This window comes from Gigantopelta aegis, chromosome 4 (assembly GCF_016097555.1).
Source record: "Gigantopelta aegis isolate Gae_Host chromosome 4, Gae_host_genome, whole genome shotgun sequence".
Classification (NCBI taxonomy): Eukaryota; Metazoa; Mollusca; class Gastropoda; order Neomphalida; family Peltospiridae; genus Gigantopelta; species Gigantopelta aegis.
Window position 1 is genome coordinate 83,256,055 of NC_054702.1, and position 18,909 is coordinate 83,274,963.

General features: G+C 35.1%; 1 protein-coding gene across 2 annotated transcripts in view; it reads left to right on the forward strand.

Annotated features, from left to right (window-relative positions):
• Positions 1-2,393: 2,393 nt before the first annotated feature.
• The window catches only part of LOC121371239 (putative transcription factor p65 homolog), a 31,458-nt gene continuing 14,942 nt past the window's right edge, over positions 2,394-18,909 (forward strand). Inside the window, exons 1-3 of one of the 2 annotated variants that reach the window (XM_041496978.1) lie at positions 2,394-2,500; positions 8,196-8,282; positions 11,402-11,658. In XM_041496978.1, coding sequence (XP_041352912.1) covers positions 2,482-2,500; positions 8,196-8,282; positions 11,402-11,658 — 363 coding nt within the window. In that variant the 5' untranslated portion in view covers positions 2,394-2,481. The remainder of the gene's footprint in view (positions 2,501-8,195; positions 8,283-11,401; positions 11,659-18,909) is intronic. The other variant, XM_041496979.1, reaches the window with a different exon arrangement.

The following is an 18,909-nucleotide window of genomic DNA, read 5'->3' on the forward strand; positions in this document are numbered from 1 at the left end:
CTAATTACGATAAGGCCCTATATGGTTAGAAGGACCACAAATTTTATATAATTAGAGGAAACCCCCTGCCTCCAGTCCATGGGCTAGTCTTTTACGATTAAGCCTAGTAGCAAGTAATCTTTTATAATATGCACCATCCCGTCTTTGTTACCCTGGGCCTATTTCACAAAATTTACACGTGTTTGACATCTATTTCAAGCAGAAAATTACATCATTATGGAAGATAAGAGTATTTTAAGGACAAAAGCAAATGAAATATGTGTACTTCAAACTATATTTCTTGTACTATAATAATAAGAATTGTGGTTTATTCGTAGATTTACGTTTACGTGCAAAACTAGGCTTACGATGTTTTGTGAAATTGGGCCCAATGTGGTGCATTACATTGGCTGGAACGAAAATTAACCAATGTGCCCTGTGAATAGCCACAAATACATTGGATCGATATATACAGACACTGGTATTCTAAACAAGAAAAAGTCGCCAAAAAGGCTCTGTTAGTAATAACCATCTTACAATGGCCGCAAACCCAGGACAGTCCTTTCAAAATTTTAGACTTTTTAAGGCTATGATGATAATCCTTTGCTTGTTTATACTTTTAGTTTGGAGTTTTTCTCGTTGTTTTGGGTGAATTATATATATATACATCACGTTGCATACTGCTACAAGGAAAAACCCAAGTGTATACGCTGATGTGAAACTTTTAAAATAAACTATAGTAGGACCTAACCACGTGTTATTATATATATATATATTTATATATATATATAATATAATATATATTAACCTCCCACCCTACGAAATAGCACATACTATGATATATATAAATAATAACACGTGGTTAGGTCCTACTACAGTTTATTTTAAAAGTTTCACATCGGCGTATACACTTGGGTTTTTCCTTGTAGCAGTATGCAACGTGATGTCACTGAAGCGACGTAAAATTCTATCATTATCGTAAACCGAAAGGGAAATGCGAAAAACAGGAATTGTGCGTGCATGTATGTAGGTACGTATGTACGTGCGCGTGCGTGTGTGTTTGTGTGAGAGTGCGTCTCTCTCTCTCTCTCTCTCTCTCTCTCTCTCTCTCTCTCTCTCTCTCTCTCTCTCTCTCTCTCTCTCTCTCTCTCTCTCTCTCTCTCTCTGTGTGTGTGTGTGTGTGTGCATGTAGGTACGTATGTACGCGCGCGTGTGAGTGAGAGTGCGTCTCTCTCTCTCTCTCTCTCTCTCTCTCTCTCTCTCTCTTTGCTCTCTCTCTCTCTCTCTCTCTCTCTCTCTCTCTCTCTCTCTCTCTCTCTGCCTCTCTCTCCGCCCCTGTTTAATAATAAAACTGTGCTGCCTTTTCGGGTCTCAACGAGTACTCGAGTACCCGTACAAGATGGAATACAATGATAAACTATAATACAACGATATACGTTACACAATAATTATATGATCATTTCTCTTTTTAAACTGGCCATCCGTCCATCAGAACACTAAACATATCAACCGGTTTTTAAATGCAATACAATGGCATGATTTGGCATCCATTCACTTAATTCATTATCATCTAAGGGATGAGACGTGGCCCAGTGGTAAAGCGCTCGCTTGATACGCGGTTGGTTTGGGATCGATCCCCAGTAAGCTATTTCTCGCTCCAGCCAATGCACCACGACTGGTACATGAAAGACCGTGGTATGTGCTATAAAATAGGCTACCCCTTGCTGCTAATCGAAAATAGTAGCCCATGAAGTAGCGACAGCGGGTTTCCTCCCTCAATATCTGTGTGGTCCTTAACCATATGTCCGACACCATATAACCGTAAATGAAATGTGTTAAGTGCATCGTTAAATAAAACATTTCCTTCATTATCACCTAGTATAAGTGTTGGGTAGCCTACTCGGGTCCGGGTCGAGTTTCACCCTCGTAGAGGAACGGCCACGGTGGATGTAACCAAAATAATTGAATTTGAATTTGAACTTATTTTCGTGCTTATATCCAATTACGGTTCAAGCACGCTGTCCTGAGCACACACATCAGCTTTTTGGGCTGTCTGTCCAGGACAACGGGTTAGTTGTTAGTTGGTTAATGGTTAGTGAGAGAGAAGAAGGTGTAGCGGCCTTACACCTACCCATTAAGCCCTTAAGAACTCGCTCTGGGTTGGAGTCGGTACCGGGCTGCGAACCCTGTACCTACCAGCCTGTAGTCCGATGGCTTAACCACTGCACCACCGAGGCCGGTTAACCAAAATATCAATATGTACGGGGAATTAGTTATATTTATAATACATCCCTATTCCACGCATTACATACAGATGCGTTTTAACATCACAGATTTTCTATGCGTTTTACGTCGTCTGTCGGAATCGACCAATGAAATCATTCCTTTCTATGAAAACTATTTTTAGATTATGATCGTTTCTGGGAAAAACAGGAAGCTTGTTTTCAGAGCTTTATCTTTGGAGTCCAAGAAGCACACAAATTAATTCTCGAAAAGACAGTCATGACATCCTTAAATTCAGGTACGTTTATCACAAATAATGTCCGTAATTCAGCAGATGTGACATATTTACGATTCAGCGGTTGAGAATATCCTATGGAATGTGTTTTAACTTGCTTGTGTTTCTGTAAGAAGAGTTGCGGAGTCGCCATGTTGCCGTTTGACCGACCACTTGTCTGTCTTTAATCTGTAATAAAGTGAGGGGCAATACTTCCTTATCCGTCCTTCAAGACATGTTTTTTTTTTAAATTATGTTTTAGAGTTTAAGATGGTTTACTTATAAGTTATATAACATATGATAATACTCCAATAAAAAAGTAAACAATTAGGCCTATATCATCCTGTAACCATTAATACGTCAATTACCCGTTTTCATCATGGACTTTTCAGTGGCTTCTTAGTAAAGAAATAGATGTTATAAATATGTGTGACATGGCTACAGATTGGACTGTTGTGGTGGTGGTGGTTTCGAAATAAGGAGTTGTTACTGAATGAAAGAAAGGTATGTTTTTTTTACCGAGTTACAGTTGTTCATACAGTGACATGATGTATGTTTATGTGTATGATTCTGGCTGTTTTTAATGAATACATTATAATGATTATTAGTAGGGACCACAGACACTTTTCAAATATGACAAGAATGATATTGATTGTTTGCTATACTGAAGAAAGAATTTAAAAAAAAAAAAAAAAAATTCAATTAGCCCTGACCCCCCCAAAAAAAAAATTGTAATCAGGGTAGGTAACTCCGTTTTGCAAAAAAAATAAAAAAACCCCAAAAAGTTTGGCACACTCAAAATTGTAGGAATGTATTCATTATTTTCAAATAAAACACCTTCAGTATCATTAATATAATCAGTATAATCAACTAATTGGTCATAATAATACCCATCCACCCCCAAAAAGGGTTCAACATAAGAAAACGGCCATGTTTGTTGCATAATCATATATACAACATGTGGAATGTAATAAAACTCATTTGTGCATTACAAATGAACATTACCATCATCATCATGTGCTACATGTAACTCCTCATTTGTTACCCGCATTATCACAGCATTCAATTGTACAGAGTAAAGAGCATCAGTCGGCCATGGAAAAAGTGATATACAGGTCAATGGTTAATATGTAAGAGGACAAAATGTGTACCATTAATGTTGTATCTCTGTCAAAATGTCAACGTGTGTGTGTGTGTTATATGAGAGATAGAGAGAACAGAGAAGTGAGACAGAGAGTGAAAGAGGAAACGAGACAGAGCAAGAGAGATAACAGATGTATGTGTTAGGTTTTGGGAAATTGAGTTTCTTCATAAATACAAAATTTGGAATAATTTGAGAATGCTTCATTGTTGTTTGTATGGCTTATTAGCCAGCCTGTCTTTGATTTAAAAAAAAAAAGTTTAGTGGCATTAAAAAACAAAATTACATCACCCATGCTGTGTTATTGAGACAATTATATACACATTTAGTGCTGTCAAAGGTGTATAAACCGTGATTTAATTGGTGAAACGAAAAGTCGTAGAATACATGGTTAGGATTTTAAAAAGGTTTTTTTACACATTAAGTATAATGTCAAAGTTGACAATTTTACCTGGGTACCACTTTAATTGATTACAGCCAGTGCTCCACAACTGGTGTAACAAAGGCTGTGGTGTGTACTATCCTGGGTGGGATGGTGCATATAAAAGATCCTTTGATACTAATCGAAAAAGAATAGCCCATGAAGTGGCGACAGCGGGTTTCCTCTTACAATATCTGTGTGGTTCTTAACCATATGTCTGACACCATATAACCGTAAATAAAATGTGTTGAGTGCGTCGTTAAATAAAACCTTTCCTTCCTTCCTTCCACTTTAATAATTAATATTTTGACTTTACATTTTTTCCAGTGACATTTTGACCTACATCCGTTAATTATAAAGATGTGGTTATAGGGATTATTTTTATGTGATTCCCTAACAACAGATGTGACAGGGCCACAATAAATGTATTCATAATAACAAATAATTGAAAATGTAAACAAATATCCGCCATCTTGGATTGTAGTAAACAGACAAACAGGAAGATGTTGTTAACGGGCGATCACAGTTATACAATAAATCAAAACATCTAAATTTTGTCATGTACTGCAAGAGTAATAAATTAAATATAATTACCTCACAAAAATAAATACTTGCAATAACGACAACAACACTATTTTTCAATAATTAAATGCGATATCGCTACTTTTTCACTTTGCCACTGAATAAAACGTAAAGTGGCATGTAACACGAGTTCTAATTTTGTTATAAAGTTTTATCAATGTATTTTATACCTGTTACAAGTACTGGTATTCTTACAATATTAAACAATAAATGTTTTATAGACGTTAACTAACATGTGCTTTTCAAACCTTGCATTCGGCAATGGTGTAACGGATGTGAGTGGCGTACCAGTCTTCCGGTGCATTCTCTATTAGTATGTCACTATGTGTGTGTCACACACACTGTGTGTGTGTGTGTGTACTGGAATTTTGTTTAGCTTTTTTGTTTGTCACTTTTTAAATATTATTTTCAGTTTTAAAGTTATAGCATACGGCAGTACAGTTATAATTTGTCTTTTTCAGGTTTATTTGTTGTTGAAAATAAATTGAAAACAAATCCTTTAAAATGTATTTTAAATAAATCATCTACAGCAAACAGTTTAAGTCTATTTGTGATGAAATCGATTCAGAATTAGTGAGGTTAGCAACATGACATTAGTTCTTTAATCTGACAATGCTAACTTAGATTTTGACCAGGAAATCCTAAAAGCTATGTAATAGTAAAACAATGTCGTTATTGTGTGGGGAACAATCATTATTTTTCTATTGTAAATTTCTATTTAATATTGACAACGAAAATATGAAGAAAAATGCATAGGTTTCTGGTGTGTCTATTATTAATTTATATAAAATAATTTTTCACCATGTTCTTCATCTTTTATTATTTTGTTTGGGGAATATGTTAAAAATAATCGTTTAAGGCTATTTTTACTACAATTAGATCATTATTAGTGGCGTGAGACAAAAAAGTATAATATTTATAGAATTTGATTATTTTAGCAGCCATCTTGGATTTGACCAGAAATGAAAACCTTTGCAGGGTTAAATTTTGGTGCAGCGTCCTGATTTCCAAAGAGCAATGGTATACGCATCATAAAATACCCAGAAATTAAGGGGGCCAAGTGGTGCTTTGGAGCTCGGACTATAGCCGAGTAAAAATTCAGTTGCCCTACTTTCCATTAAGTTAATACAATTTTACTAAATAATAGTAATAATCAGATATGTCACCTAAAGAGGGTGATAGAGCTTAAAAACACTAACATTGAGGGTTTGGGGTGGGGGAAGGATATTCATATTTACAAAATAGACTTAACTGCAACATTTGACAAAAAAAATTTTACTACCCGTCGGGGATGCCAATAATAGTTATTTACTAGCCCCACTTTGAATATCACTAGCCATAGGATTGGGGCTATCATAATCTAGAAGCAGTGTAGAGACAGTAAGTAATGCTAATAATAATAATAATAATAGCCCGTTATCAACGTTTACACGTTCTGTTGCAGTGATAGTTTTGTGTTAAAGAACGAAACGGCTGTTTTTACGATATTGAAACAGTTCTTTAAGTCATGACTTTTTCAACAATAGCCTATAGCAAAACGATTGAGGCGAGCAATAATCTACTAACCAGTTTTAAGTTTTAGGCAAGTATGAGGCGCACGCGAGTCGCTGCTCGCCTCGCACGGAGAGGCCTGATATTCCATTCCATTGTTTTGTTCACCTAGCAGTTGTGCAACTTTAAATTCACGTCACTGCCAGTTGATTGTGTGGTGGACCTTTACATTCTAAAATTAAATTACATGTACAAACTTCACGATCATCAGAATTTTATTGGCAATGCTAATACCATTGTGGAAATGAAGAATGGTTGATTGCCAAGTATTGAAATTAATATAAAATTCTGTTGATATGAGAGGGGTCATAGTAAACATATTCGAGTATACAACTATACATCCACAGTTGAACGATCCCGACATGATCATTAATTAATGGTACAAATAAGATTTATTCACATTTTCCATCATTTCACAAGTAATTTACATTTTTTATTTTGTTTTAAAATATTGTTATTTTAAAAAATCTGGCTTTTTAGTATGTGGCTCCAAAATTTCGAAATTTGGCGATTTAATTTTTTTTTCTCTCAATATATTGATATTATTTTTTTGACCCAGGCTGAGCACTGTTAATATATACTACAGTGAAACCCCTCAAAACCGGACAGCCATTGGATCAAGGAAAAAGTCCGGTTTTGAGGGGTATCCGGTTTACAGACGTTTCAGTATTGAGGTAAACCGTTTGTTGGTTGGTGTTCTCTACTGATATAGTAACTAATAAAACTGCCAATAAAACAGGTACACTTTCGAACTTTAGAATTATTTTAAGTCCTCATCAAGCGATAATTCAACATGGCGGCATTTCACTGGACGTTGCGACATGTCCAAAGTAGATACTAAACTGAAACACTGTTGACAAATTTTCCACCAAACCAAGCCAAACAGTTTTACTCTTGGTTACTCTTTATTTTGTTAAATAAACGGGTTCAAACAATTGGAAACATTTATTAAATTCCTAGTTGCTTTGCCGTTCACTGCAGTAATCGTGAGACATAAAAAGGAGCTCAATCAAATTCGTAAGTTAATCTAATGTTGTAACAATCGAGCTCAGAATATTAAAAGGAGTACATGTGTTTCCTCCAGTTATTTAAACATCAAAGCTGTAATTAATCCCTTAATTGTTATTTGTCAGCTGCACAACAGTGACACTGGAGCATGCGCACATGTAATTAGTTCTGTGTACGTTATCGGCTGAGTGGGTATTCAAAGCAAAAGTAATGCAGTACTGATTGATGTCGATGTGACCGTCCGGTTTTCTGAGATAAAATTTGCATTAAAGGAACACAATGGGACCGGATAATTTCGTCCGGTGCAGTTTAGAGGGGTACATTTTAGTGTTAAAAGATATGCAAATCATGGGACTGTGTAAAACGTCTGGTTTTGGGGGAATTCCGGTTTACTGAGGGTCCGGTTTTGAGGGGTTTCACTGTAGGATATTTCACTGATGTGCCTTGATATATGATTTAGTCAAGTGAAGCTTTTGTCGTCATGAAGTTAATGAGTGTTGAATTATAAGTTAAAGTGTGATTTTATATCATAAAATTACAGAATTATAACTTAAAGTGTGATTTTATATCATAAAATTACATTCTTTAAATATTCAAATACAGTAGAATCTTGTTGGGTTGAACTCGGAAGGGTCGAATACACTGCAATGCTCTAACCAGAAACAAAGTCCCGAGTTACTCTTATACATTGTTGACCAAATGGTTAGGTCGAACTACCCCATGAATCAAACACTTTCTCGAGCGACAGGGTTCGAGCCAACGAGATTCAACTGTATATGTTGAAACATTAACAACATTATAATATTACTCAGCAAACATAACTTTACAAATTTCACTCCTGACCCAGAAGTCACTGTCATAATCTTATCTCTGGCTACTTATTTGGGTTAAAATGCTTTTTGTATCTCTTTTAATTTAGTTTAAGAACCTCATGCTTTAAGAAGAATCAATTAGTTTTATTCTCTGGCTTCTGCTCTATACAAGTTATGATGATTATTATTATTTATTTTTTTCAGATCTAAATTTGGATGAAATGGGCCCGGTGTCAAGTTTAGAACTCGAACAGATGATACAGAACTTTGGTAAAGTGGATGATGTTACTGGTATATCTATGAACCAAATCTTTGTAATCATTCCTTTGTTTTTAAATTTGTTTTTGTGCTTTGGCTGTTGTTATCCAGCCATTCTCTGTAGCAGTAATCAGCACATTTTCTGGCACTTTCAACATTCACTTTGAACTCATGAGCCGATAACACCATTTTTCTGTTTAAAGATAATCAAAGCTTTTTGTTTGTTGCCATTGGCACTTGCCATCAAAGCTACTGTACACCCTTCTTAGCACCACCAGTATGAGAGATTCGCACAGTCTTTGCTCCTTTCACCTGATTCATGTATTTGGGTACAGTGTCTAATCTAATCATCATCTGGTCCATATTTGCTATGTTGTTATCTGTGTAGTCCCATTTCTGTCTTAAAGCATGGATTGCTGAATAAAATCTTGAAATTTTCTCCTTGTAGTCACTTGGAATTTTTTTGTGCTGGGAACATATTTTTGAAGCAATCTTATTGTTACGAAATTGTAAAATCATTGTAGGTTGTGACGTTACTACAGCACACGCCATAGTGATGTCACAGCTTACAGTGATTTTACAATTTTGTAGGCTAAGATTGCTTGGAAAATATGATCCCAGATTCCCACAGAGTATATCTGCTTCCACCTATGTAGCCATCCATTTGATGCCTGGAAATTCTTAACTCTAAGCTGACTAGCAGCCTCTCAGGCCTTACTTTGCAGAAAGTAGCTGGACACCCATCTGCCTTCAATCCGCTCATCCTTGAACCATTTGAAAACAGCTTGGTCCATTTCTATACTTAAGCTTCCGCTCCACTACCAATATTTTTTTGTTTCCTATCTTTGTCTTTCAAAAATATCAGCAGTTACTCTTAAGCTTTGTCCCACAGTCAAACATGTTTCCTCGAAATACCATATTCTCTTTCAGCCACCAACAAGATTTCAGCCATTACATCTGAGCCAGCCAACAACATCTAACTGTTTGATACTATATAAACCTTTGGGAAAGTGCATATAAAAGATCCCTTGCTGCATTAGGAAAAATGTGGCAGGTTTCCTCTGATGACTACGAGTCAAATGTTTGACATCCAATAGCCAATGATTAATTAATCACTGTGCTCCATTGGTGTCGTTAAATAAAACAAACTTTAAAATTTATTAATTAGTCTGTGTCTCAGCTGAGAAGTAACAACAAAAACAACACATGTCAATTAATTAAAATGCTTACCACACCATTCAGCCAATAATGAGTTGACTGTCAGTCAGTAGCAGTCAATACCTCACAACGGTCAGTTTATGAGACATCACAAGTAGTACTATGAATCAACCAATCAGAAAGGTTTTGTTCTAGCTATTTTTACTGGAAGCTAGGAAGGTCGGCTTTCATCAAAGACAGTTTGTTAAACAAGTGAAACGGACGATATAAATTATACACTTTATTGGGTAATATAATAATATTTATTAAGCTATAAATAAATAAAAACAACACAAACAACAACATTGTTTTAAATAATTTTATTACTTGTTCTCTTGGGAGCAGTTTGTCACCCAACAATCTTTTGAACTTTCAGTGAATCTTGATAGCAGACATACTAAATATTTGGGTATGGGCTTATTCAAGGATATGGGCCAAATTCTTTAGATCTGTTACAACTGGGAGTGGGCTTATTCACAGACATGGGCGTATTTCCAGTGAAATACGGTATATCCACTTAAATGTATGGTTAAAACATAGCTGTCTGGGCATTCTGTCCAAGAGAGAAGTTAATGGTTAGAGAGAGAGAAGTCAGTGTTAGCTTTTTTGAGGGTTGATGTGAACTTGTTACCTATTCCACTAATGCTGGTCTTTGTAGTGAGCTGTTATAAATAGATTTATTATTAGAAAAAACTTCACATACCTGTCACTGAACAAGTAGCAAAATGTTAAAAGTCAGTTTATTGTAGTCCAAAAAACCTGGCTAGCTTTGGCACTCGCCAAATGCACCAGTTTCAAATTTTAATTTAAATTGGTGAAATAATTTCATCTAATGATAAGGATAATAATGATGCCAGACATTACTTTTATGCAGATAAAATAATAAAAATCAGTTATTTAAGGCCTTCCATAACAGGGCCAATTCTACCTTTCACCAAATTTCTCAGTTGCAAATTTTAAAAAGAACTGGCAAATTTTATTTTAATTATGTGAAATAAATTCATGTGATGAGATGTTTGATATTTTGTTGGGAAATAAAGAGTTTTTACTTTTTAAAAAAAAATTGACAAAATTTTCTGCTTGCCTAGAGCTAGCTCTGCTTAAAGATATTTGGAGGGTTGTGCATTTTATTTTATATTTTAAGTGAAGGAAGTGGGGAAGCAAGGTATATAAAATATAACAGTTGTTTTGGGTTTGTTTTAGTCCATCGGAATACATCGTACAGTCTTTTGATATACGCCCATCTATGGGTATGGCATTGTCTGTCCGTACATCTGTCTGTTAACTTTTTCTTGTCCAGACCATATCTTGCATACAGATACATACAGGACCATCAAACCTCACATGTAGGAACAACTTGGGATGGTGGTGTGTCGTGTTCTATTACTAGGTCACTGTGACCTACTTTTCACGGTCTACTGCACATAACAGTAAATCCTTGTCCGGACCATATCTTGCATACAGAAGCATACAGGACCATCAAACCTCGCATGTAGGAACAAGTTGGGATGGTGGTGTGTCGTGTACTATTACTAGATCACTGTGACCTACTTTTCACGGTCTACTGCACACAACAGTAAATCCTTGTCCGGATCATATCTTGCATACAGATGCATACAGGACTATCAAACCTCACATGTAGGAACAACTTGGGATAGTGGTTGGTCCAAAACAAACTATTAATCCATCCCATAGCAAAAATTTCACATAATTAGAATTGAATCTTACCCGTAACATATTCATTAATATAGATATGGTTTTCTATCAAACACCTTATGAGCGTATCGTATACCTCACCGGTACTCTTGTTTATTATTAAATGAAAGTCAAAGTATAAAATGTTTAATATATCTATTAATTATCAAAATAATTTCAGTGTTTATCAAGATTTATGTACCAACCACTTTTCACAGATGCAGAGTTTATAACTTTGAGAAATGTTTTAAATGTTTCAGACCCGACAAACCAACATTTGATTGGACAGACTGTACTAACATCGCAAGTGGGACAGTCACCATTGTTGTCAAGTGCTGCATTGAGCCCCTCAACCAACACACGCCCTATCTCTGCAGACACCGACCCCTATGTGGAGATTGTGGAACAGCCCAAATCTCGAGGCCTTCGTTTCCGATATGAATGTGAAGGCCGATCGGCTGGAAGTATCCCTGGTGAACGAACCTCTGCAGAAAAGAAAACTTTTCCAACAATAAAGGTGAAGTTAAAATTTGTATATATGAATTCATAATGCATACACTTTTGTGAAAGGGGGCGGGATTTAGCTCAGTGGGTTGAGTGCTCGCTTGAGGTGCTTGCGTTGCAGGATTGAATCACTTCGGTGTATCCATTCAGCTGATTGTTTTTTCTCGTTCCAACCAATGCATCTCAACTGGACAAAACCTGTGGTATGTGCTTTCCTGTCTGTGGGAAACTACATATAAAAGATCCCTTGCTACATTAGGAAAACTGTAGCAGGTTTCCTCTGATGACTACGTATCAGAATTACCAAATGTTTGACATCCAGTAGCCAATGATTAATTAATCAATGTGCTCCAGTCGTACTGTTAAACAAAACAATCTTTAAACTTAGTGAAATTTAAATTATTTTATTAATTAAGGGATATATTTGTGTTGTATTTAACCATTTGCAGATATGAATGCCAGTGTTCGAGATTAACGGTATCCCGATATTCTGGGGATTCCACAATTTAATTTTTGATACCAGACTTCAAGAACCCAGTATCCCACTGGGATACCATATAATTTTGTGGGTTTTTTTTAATCTTGCATTTTTATTTTTTGCTGAAACAATGAAAGTCGTCATTTACTGGTGAAATTAAGTAACAGTTTTTTCGAGCTCGTACCCAGTCTAATGCTATAACAATATCTCCCCCAACTCATACCCAGTCTAATGCTACACTAGAGTAATAGCGGCGTAGCAATAGACTGAGAACAGCTAAGTCGCTATTGTTTTTGTTGGATGTTTCGTCCCTTGTAAAAAAATTTTTTTATATTGATTCCACATCTGCACAAAATTGATACAGGTAGATTTATCATTATTAATGTCAGAAACATTTACAGATCACTGCTAAATATTAATTTATGTCAGTATTATGCAAAAATAGATGCAGCAAATCTTTTTGCCAATTCCGTTTGGTTGTGAATTTCACAAATTCTGCGATTTCGATTGCGGCATAGCAATATAGACTGGGAACGAGAACAGCGTCATCCAAGTTTGTTACGATGTTATTTATGAATTTCATTTAAGTGGGATACTAAATTCTCAGGCTGTATACCATATTTTGAAATGTTAGTATCCAACTGCAGTTTTCTCGCTGCTCCATTTAAGCGGGGCGCTCCGCCCCGCTATTCCATTTTGCCGCCCTCCTTTCACGTTCCCCGCCCTCCTTTATTTTTGAGCGCCCCTGTTTATTTTCCAGCACCTATCCCGCTATTTCCAAATGCATACTTTTTTTTCCACACAAAAAACAACGATCAGTCTGCACACTGGACATCAAAGGAAACAAGCCGCGTTGTGTACGAAAAAGCAATTGACGAAACATTTACGACAGTTACCATAACGTAATTTAACAGTATTTTTAACAGCCTCTATTTTGTCCAATATCTGTATCCATTTGTATGTTTGATAGACACAATAGAAGTTATATTTTATGTAAGCAATGAAAACATTTTATTTTTTACGGATTTGGCAATCTCCGATTGAAAAATAACCCTTATTTGGCGCCAAATTTGTCACATGATCCGAACGGTCATTCTGTCTTTTGTTTCCACTAACTATCGTTTGATATTTTGTCCTCAGTTGCAGATATAATTGGTTGTAACTGATGATTTTTACTTTCTGTTATTCTGTTTATTCAGCAGTTCTTTATAAAATATTGTAAACTTTTCATTTTGGGGGGATATGAATGCTTATAAAAACAACTGAAGTGGTAGTGTTTATCATTAAAATCATTTATCTTGAGTGCCAAATAATATATACACTGCTATTACAAAAACGAAACTACTTTTTATCAGCTGGCGATAATATTTTATCACAGCTATTAATTCATTCGATGAAGGTGGAAATAACAAAAATGTATCTGACATTAGGAGATACTTTACAAACCTCTTTATTGTTTTTTGTATATCTTGAAATCTTTATTAAAAATAATAATATTAAATCTTTGATCGGTCCAGCAAAACCGGAACTGCCCGTGAATGTCAGACCGATATCTTCGGTTCAATTAAAAGACGAGTCTTTTTTTATATATAAACCTTTTTGCACTTTTTTGTAGGCAAAATAAGGAGTACGTCTTTTCACAAAGTCTACCAACACACACCAATATGGTAACCAAACTACCCCCACCCCCCCTTTGTTTTTTTGTTTTTGCTTTTCGTTTTGTTTGTTTTTTTGAAGGGTGTGGTGCCGAGCGGCTGCCATTCTTTAATTTTCACACAGCGAGAACACTGAACTGGGATACTGCCCCAAAATTTTAATCTCAAACACTGAATGCTGAGTTTACTTTCGCCTCCATTAGAAGCAACTTGAAGTGAAGGTAGTAAAACAGATATTTATGACTATAATACAAGCATTAAAGGAGACCGGACACCAAAAGGCATGTAGTGTGTAATGGATTAAGTTAGCGCCAAAGACCGCATTACTCTAATGCCTGGCTCGCTGCGAGGCACCGGTCAGCTGCGCGTCTTAGGTTTGGGGTAAAAACAGAAGTGGGTGGGATTATGCATAGATCTGAACGAAAGCGAGGCAATACGTCATCGGTGAGAGTTACCAAGCAATACCGGTACACGTGTTGATTCTTTGATTGTGCCTTTTAGTTGTCTTTTCTTTCTTTTTTTGTCTCCAGGTTTATCGGAAATTTAATTTACAAGATAATTAGTGTTATTATATACTGTCGACATAATTATATGATGGTTAACTGCGCAGTATTTAACTGCAACAGTAACAGCAATGCATCCCAAGAAACGGCCCACATGATGGTTTCGATTTCCAAAAAACCGAAAGTTGTTTTAAAACATGGACGCATTATTGTCGTTGAATGGGCTTTACACCAACTAAATACAGCAGGTTATGGTACATTTACAATGTGAAAATTAAAACAAGTATGCACTTAAGATATACATTAAATAAAGGTATTGCAATTTGTTCACATACGAATATTTAAACTTCACATTTATTTACCTATAATTACCAAATTAATTTTCACCGACAGCCCATAATGATTCCATACTAACGTCTCTTGATCTAGTTGGTTTGTTAACCGTATAACAAAACACCTTCAAAACATGAATTATTACGTTAGTTAACAATGTTTATAGTCAGTTCAGTATATTGTCATTAAAATTAAAATGCTAACACTTTGGCAGGAACAACATATGTACTGTGGCCAGAATGCATGATAGTTAATTAGTTTTAAAGCTAATGTCGATTATTAAAGCATAATAAAATTGTACTTTTCAATGCTTTCTGTATGTCATATTAAAAATACTCTACACCAAATAATTATTTTAATACCTACCCTGGGTTTCTGCCAGAGGGTGTGGAGGGTAAACTTACATGTATGTACTAAAAAATCTCCGAATTTAATGTGTATATATATATATATATATATATATAAATGTTTCCGATAAATTATAGTAACATAATTGCTGTTTAAAATTTATAAAAGTGCATGAAATAAAATGTTCAATAAAAAAAACATTTCAAACCTATAACCACTCAATATATTCCAATTTAGTTTTTACAGGCCCGCAGGAACGACTTGGTCACTGACGGACCGGGTATAAACTCTACATCAGATTTTGGTTGCAATGGCAAAAATTAATGTGATAAAGAAAAGCTCACAAGTGGAGGGCCCCCCCCCCCCCAGTACCTACAGGCCTGTTTTATTACGTACCCTCAAATTATTTTCTGACAGAAAACCTGGTACCTTTGGCAGAGGTTGAAACAATTGGTCGTCTAATTTTCGACTGTTACCATAAAATAATACAATTAATCACTTTTGGCATCTAGCAATTTAAACCAAAATTAACAATAGTTACCACATGGAATAAGCATCATATATTATTTTGTTTTACCTGTAATATATTTTACCTGTAATATATTTTCATCAGGACTTCCTTCTTCCTCCATGAATGATTAAAGAAAATAACACTGGATATATTGTAATTATTTTTATTTTATTTCAATATATAACAAATGTGTTTTATGTCAGTATGTGGAGCAAATTACCTGAAACAGTTGGTTTGAAATCATGATTACAAAATCTTAAAGATAAAAGGAACTGGTTCCTAACCTCACCCTCTACATAGTATCTACATTTGTATAGGCCTGTAGGAACAATATTTGAAGTGGGGGGAGGGGGAATACAGTCTCTAGTGAGGGATACAAACTAGATTTTTATCTTTATATCATCCTTATTTATACAAAGTAGTGAAAACTTAAAACATACATTTTCATCCTAGACTGTGTGGTGGAGAAAAAGCCCCTAGGCCCGCCCCTCCCCAGTTCCTACGGATCTGTTGTATTTTATATTAATAAATGCAAAGACTACATAATACTATTGTCGATAAGACATATTACCGTATTTGACCGGAAATAAGCCCATGTCTTTGAATAAGCCCCCCTCCATTTTGATAGCATTTAAGAAATTAGGCCCTCGTTCGTAAATAATCCCACCCCCAACTTCGTCACCTTATAAATAACACGAAATTGCAAGTTTGCTCAAAGTTCATTTAAAAGGTCATACCTCCTGCAGATAATTAAACACAAATGTAACAACAAATGTAACACAATATTTTACCACCAGTGAGATTTAGCAGTCTAACAATAATAGTGTGTAACATTGTTTTCAATTTCATGCCTGCAGTATTTCTCTGAAGTATCCAAGCCCAAGTATGAACTAAAAACCAATGTCTATTTTTACCACCACACTGGGTCCGCAGTTAATGCTAATTAAGCAAATACCATATTCTGATTGGCTAAGAACATTGACCTTAGATTGACAATTTTTTGTAGTGTAAGCCTGTGTCAGAAACGTGTGTATACGCTATTGAGTTTGTTGTTAATTGATGTTGTTTTAAGTCTTCTCAGCATTAAATTTTGGATGTAAATAAACCTCACTGGTAAGTAACTGTAACATAGAAGGTGTGTTTCTGATAATTAGATACTAGTAAAAAAACCCACAATTTAATTAATAAACAATTATTATTTATTAATAACAAATGGAACACTAATTAATAGATATGCTACTGAATGTTTTTTGTTTTCTTCATAGTTCATTTAATTATTATTATTTATTTTAATTATTATTTTATTTTTTCCCAGCAAAACTGGCCCCTTGTCTGGGAATAAGCCCACCCCATGCTAAGCTCACAATGAGTTGTCTTGGCTCCCAGGGCTTATTTCCGGTCAAATACGGTAGTTGTAAAGTGATTGTCAGTATGTGGCAACAGTATAATATTTTCCAACATTTCTGTGTTTCTGTACCCGGCTGTGGACAGTTTCGGCAGACTGGTAACACATTTTCTTAATAATTAAAAATACACGGTTTAACCAAACACATTAAAACTTGGAGGGTTAAATTAATATATCTTGCTTTGGTGAGGAGGAGACGCTTTTTGCAAATTTGCGAAATCGGCCTATGGAATATCCACTGACGTGTCATATTTACATCTATGCTGAACAAGATTTATGATGAAATATTATTAAATTTTGTGTGCTTTTCTTCTAATTAGGTCCATTTGCTTCAGTTTACATTAAAAATGTCATAAACAATTATGTTTAAAAAAATGCTTGTATACTAGTCTATGACCGTGTGGCTTCCTTGTCTTCATCGGCAGTTGATTCATCCGAATTTTCGTCTAAGACAACATTTCCAGGATTAGGGACATAGTCTCTGATAAGTGGTTTAAACTGATATGGTTTGATGCCATTAGCACAAGCTGGACACAATTCTTCGTCACTTGAATTGCTAAGTTCGTCCATGCTGCTTGGTAGTTTCTTCAGTTTTCCTCTCATCAATTGTCGACAGTTTCCGGCAAACATCGGAAATCGGCGGAAAAAACCCCCCAACCAAGACTGGCACGCTTAACTTAGTCAATAAGGGGAGCGCGGTAGTTGCGTGTTGTGGTTTATGACGGCAAACAATTCATTACACCGTATATATGGTTTGGTGTCCGGTCTCCTTTAAGGTCCAGTGATAATTGTGCAAGTAAAATACTAGTAAAATCAGCATTAATATATAATGGCTGACTAAAAGTGGGCATTAGTTTTTCATTTTATTTTTATGAGCATCTTTCCAAGTATGTATTTAATACATTATGTTTTTAATTAAAAAAGTTTAACTGGTCCATTTGTATACTCAGGCCTTCTAGAATTGAAAAAAACTAGTGGATTTGAAAATTCACTGGCCATAGATCAGATTTCACTTGCCCAATTTTTAAACACTAATGAAATAAAAACACAACAAATGAAATTAAACCACTGTTAACTTTATGATATTAATAAATAATTAAATTTGTAATACATTAAAATATTCAAAATATAAAATGTTCATTAGTACATGGTTTTATCACCTATGTTTCTAGACTCCGATAATGGGCACCCATTCCCCACCATTCTCGAGAGGCCATGTTGTTTTTTATTCACAATTTTGGAGTAAAAACTTCACAATGTGAATTTAAAGTAAATCGCATTCACTTAACAAACATTCCCTCCCCAATAAAGTTTTGTAATGCACAGTAGATACATTTATTTGAATAAACACAAGTTCATGTATAGCATTACTTTTTAAATTCTAACTTAGCTTAATAAGATGTTTTTGAAATGAAACTGTAAATTTCCAATCTTTGGTAAAACGATGCTAAAATTCCGAATGTCCAAGACATGGTTGTCAAATCAAATTTTAGAAATAAAACCCTGTAGTAATAATAACCCTATAATAAAAAATATTATTAAGTTAATATTTATTTCATAATATAAATTTATTCCTAATTAACTTAAACTCAAAATTGTATTAATGTATGAATAAAGATCTACATATCTGATATGTAATGAAGGGGTGGGGTAACGCTATTTGTAGTACAGCACGACTTTACTTCCCTTGAAATTATCGCACAAGTCTTAACCAACCCATGTCCCCGCATAAATTTGTCCACTCGCACCGAAACACGGTTTCATGCCTGTACCACAAAGTGTAAGCTTTATTATAAAGACAACTTGAATAAAGTTTTTATTCTATCATTCAACATTGTAATACACATTCTAACATGGTTCCCTAGCGAATTTGTTGTGTTGTACATTCTACGATATCAAATGCTCATGGAAATTAACAAACCCAGTTTAAATGCTGAACAAAAACATATTAGTAGCAAGATTATTTCATAGGTGTACATCGTTTTGACAGATTTTCGATGGTGATTACAAACACTTCCCACGATAACAGTG